The 3,440-nt window shown below is 53.4% G+C and overlaps 1 protein-coding gene across 1 annotated transcript; it reads left to right on the forward strand.

Moving 5' to 3' along the window:
* The first annotated feature begins 583 nt into the window (after window positions 1-583).
* Window positions 584-2,043, forward strand: HAMP (hepcidin antimicrobial peptide). The gene is made up of 3 exons (XM_029201601.1): window positions 584-731; window positions 1,712-1,771; window positions 1,853-2,043. Exons 1-3 carry the CDS (start codon window positions 648-650, stop codon window positions 1,952-1,954), a joined length of 246 nt encoding a protein of 81 aa, XP_029057434.1. The 5' UTR covers window positions 584-647; the 3' UTR covers window positions 1,955-2,043.
* The last annotated feature ends 1,397 nt before the right edge of the window (window positions 2,044-3,440 follow it).

Here is a 3,440-nt window from a genome sequence, read left to right on the forward strand (position 1 = left end):
CTGGTCGGGGAGCTAAGATCCCACAGGCCTCATGGCCAAAAAACCAAAACAAAACAGAAGCAATATTGTAACAAATTCAATAAAGACTTTAAAAGTGGTCCACATCAAAGAAAAAAAAAAAAAAAGACCCCATACGTGTTCTGGGGGCTCCTGTCGACACAGACTCCTGCACGTGGCCGTCACGGTGTTCCCTCCCCGGCAAGTGACAGCCATATGGCATGTGAACGAGGAGGCCGGGGAAGGGTGGGGAAGGAGGGCGCCTCACTCCTGCTCATCGACCAGTTCAGCTGCTGGGGCAAAAGGTGGAATTTTTTCTGAAATCAACAGGGTGATGTCATGTTGGGGAAAGTGTTTCCCAGGTGGCTGGCAAGAGGCGTGTGTCTGTGGTCGCGTCTGTCCCACCTCCTGGACACACCTCTGCTGGCTGAGGGTGACATAACCCTGTTCCCTGTCACTCTGTTCCCGCTTATCTCTCCCGCCTTTTCGGCGCCACCACCTTCTTGGAAATGAGTTGGGCCAAAGGGGAGGGGGCTTAGCATCCCCGCCCCCCCTCCCCTAGGAGGCCCCATAAAAGCAACTGTAACTGGGCTTCCAGACACCAGAGCAAGTCCTAGACGTAATAGAAGGACAGCCAGACGGACGGCACAATGGCACTGAACATGCAGATCCGGGCCACCTGCCTCCTGCTTCTCCTGGTCACCCTGACCAGTGGCTTCGTTCTCCCACCCCAGGTGAGAGCCCACAGGGTCTGGGCCCAGGAGGGCAGCCAGAATCGCAACGGAGAGCCAGGTCCCTGGGAGGGGACAGCGGAGGGCAGCAGGAGACCCCAGCACGGGCCAGAGCTCAGGGCAAGCAAAGGGGGACAGGCAGCTGCTCGAAGTGCAGAGATGGGGTACTGAGTGGCAGGGACTGGGGGCCCTGATCTAATTCCACAGCTATTTATTGAGGGCCTACTCTGTGTTAAGTCCTCTTCTAGACAGTGGTGACCAAGCAGTGAACAAGGTAGATGAGAGAGTATTCTCGTGGAGCTTACATCCTGGTCAGGGAAATTAGTCAGTGAACTTAAAACAAGTGAACACTTGTGTTTAGTAAATGCTATTCGTGAATAACATAAAAGATGGTGGGAGAGTGATGATGTGGGTTGGCTTCTTTAGATGGCATCAAGGGCTGGCTCTTTTGTGAGAAAATGTTATTTGACCTATGACAGGGAGGAGAAGAGAAGGGGGCAGCCAGCCAAGACCAAGGTGGGGCAAGCATGGTGTACCTGAGGACTAGAGGGCTTGGTAAGGGAAGGAGATGGTGCTTCGAGATGAGACCGAGGGCTGGCCATGCCACGTCTTGTGGGCAACTGTGCAAACGCTGATCTTCCTCCAAGCACAGGGGAAGCCCTGCAGGCTTTTAAGCCGAGATCTGACGGATAACCCATGGGGAACGGGTTGTAAGGGACAAGATACAGGCAGGGACTGGCCTCCAGGCCACGGAGAGTGCTACGGAAGAGTGAGCAGCTGCGGAGAGAGAAGACGGATCTGGGATGTTTGTAGGCAGGAGAACCACCCGTGGGAAGGTGCGGAAAGGCCACAAAGTAAGGCCACTCCTAGGATTCCAGCTGAACCAGCGGACGCCAACCCCTGGGGAGGAGCTGGTCGGTGGGAGCGAGACTGAGAGCTCTGCCGGGGCCCTGCCGTCCTCAATTCCCCTTTTGCTTTCACAGACAAGACGGCTCGCAGACCTCCAGACCCAGGACACAGCAGGAGCCGCAGCTGGCTTGACGGTGAGGTTCCCTGGCACTCCCTTCAGAGCCTCCCACGCCTTCCCATGCCTACGCCCCGCTCACTGCCCTTCTTTCCCACAGCCCGCGCTCCAGAGGCTGAGACGAGACACCCACTTCCCCATCTGCACGTTCTGCTGTGGCTGCTGCTACAAAGCAACGTGCGGGTTATGCTGCAGAACCTAGAGCAGCCCCTGCCGCCCTGCCCCCGGCCCCTTATTTATTCCTGCTACCCTCCAACCCTCAGTGAACGGTCTTGGAATAAAATGGCCGGCTCTAGCTCTTATTTTCCAAACCAGAGTCCATTGTCTTTTCTCCCTGCCAAAGGCCTATGCCAGAGGCTCGTTGTGGCCCCTGTCTTGGGAGGGCCAGTGCTCGGTGGGGTGTGCGGGGTTGGTGTGCTTGCAAGGAAGCTTGTTGAAGGGTATTTGGTTTCTGTTCTTCCCATCTTTCCCTGCTTCAGAAAACCTCGAATTTATGTTGCAACAGCAGGGAATGAAAGTTAAAGTTTCCTCCTTGCAATCTTCTGCAATTTACAGGGGTAAATTCACATGCCTAGCAAGGGTTCTCAGAGTAAGGTCTGGGGACTACTCCAGGGCTCCACAAGGTGGAAACTACTAAGATGTTTCCCGTCTTTCTCACTCTCATTCCCTCGTGAGTGGACAGCGAGGCCCCATGACGTGTGAGGACGTCATCCTTCTGACGTCTGGTAGATTGTGTGCTTGTGTATCTTGTGCTTTAAAAATTTCTCAGTTTCAATTTCTAATAGATTAAGCACCTATAGATATAACTCACTAGAACACAAGGTTTTTGAAGTTCTCAATAAGTTTTCAGAGTATAAAGGGGTCCTGAGACCAAAACACTTGAGAACCACTGGCCTTCAGGGACCACTAGGTGACGTAAATGAGTGAGATGTGATGGATTTGTTTCACAGGAGCATCTTCACTTATATTCTCTCAATAACAACATACTTTGCATAGGAGATACATAGGACAATACTGTTCATCTCCATAAGGGGTTGAATTCCCTCCCTTGCTTCTTGAAAACTGTATCCCTGTCAATTTATCTGATTTCCCCACTTTTGATAGAAGAAATGCAAGATGCATTTCACTATCATCTTAGCCCATGAGAACACATCAGCGCTAGCGTGATGATAAAGGGCCTCGGCCATTTGGCTTCAATGTTGCGTAAAGATAGGGAGTGGGGAGGCCTGGGGCCCCATCTAAAGAGGGCTGCCAGGCATAGCTGCCATGCCCACAGGCAGGTGACACATGGCTAGAGCGCCTTTTCAAGAGAAGGTGGCGGGCTTCCCTGGTGGCGCAGTGGTTGAGAGTCCGCCTGCCGATGCAGGGAACGCGGGTTCGTGCCCCGGTCCGGGAGGATCCCACACGCCGCGGAGCAGCTGGGCCCGTGAGCCATGGCCGCTGAGCCTGCGCGTCCGGAGCCTGTGCTCCGCAACGGGAGAGGCCACAACAGTGAGAGGCCCGCGTACCGGCAAAAAAAAAAAAGAGAAGGTGGCAATCCTTATTTTATGTGAAATTTCCTGATCTTTAAAATATTGACAACTGATGAAAGGAATCTGATTTTTTAAAAATCAACACCCTAGGAGCCAAACCAAACCCAGCTGGGAGCCAGATCAGTCCCGTACACTACCGACTTCTGCCTCGGAAGC

Source organism: Monodon monoceros, unplaced genomic scaffold (genome assembly GCF_005190385.1).
Source record: "Monodon monoceros isolate NGI ecotype Baffin Bay Population unplaced genomic scaffold, NGI_Narwhal_1 Super_Scaffold_10, whole genome shotgun sequence".
NCBI lineage: Eukaryota > Metazoa > Chordata > Mammalia > Artiodactyla > Monodontidae > Monodon > Monodon monoceros.

Excerpts from the sequence above, each read along its gene's own strand:
- HAMP (XM_029201601.1), top strand. The coding sequence starts at position 648 with ATGGCACTGAACATGCAGATCCGGGCCACCTGCCTCCTGCTTCTCCTG. Across the intron at positions 732-1,711 it reads GCTTCGTTCTCCCACCCCAG|ACAAGACGGCTCGCAGACCT; the intron begins GTGAGAGCCCAC and ends TTGCTTTCACAG. Across the intron at positions 1,772-1,852 it reads GAGCCGCAGCTGGCTTGACG|CCCGCGCTCCAGAGGCTGAG; the intron begins GTGAGGTTCCCT and ends TCTTTCCCACAG.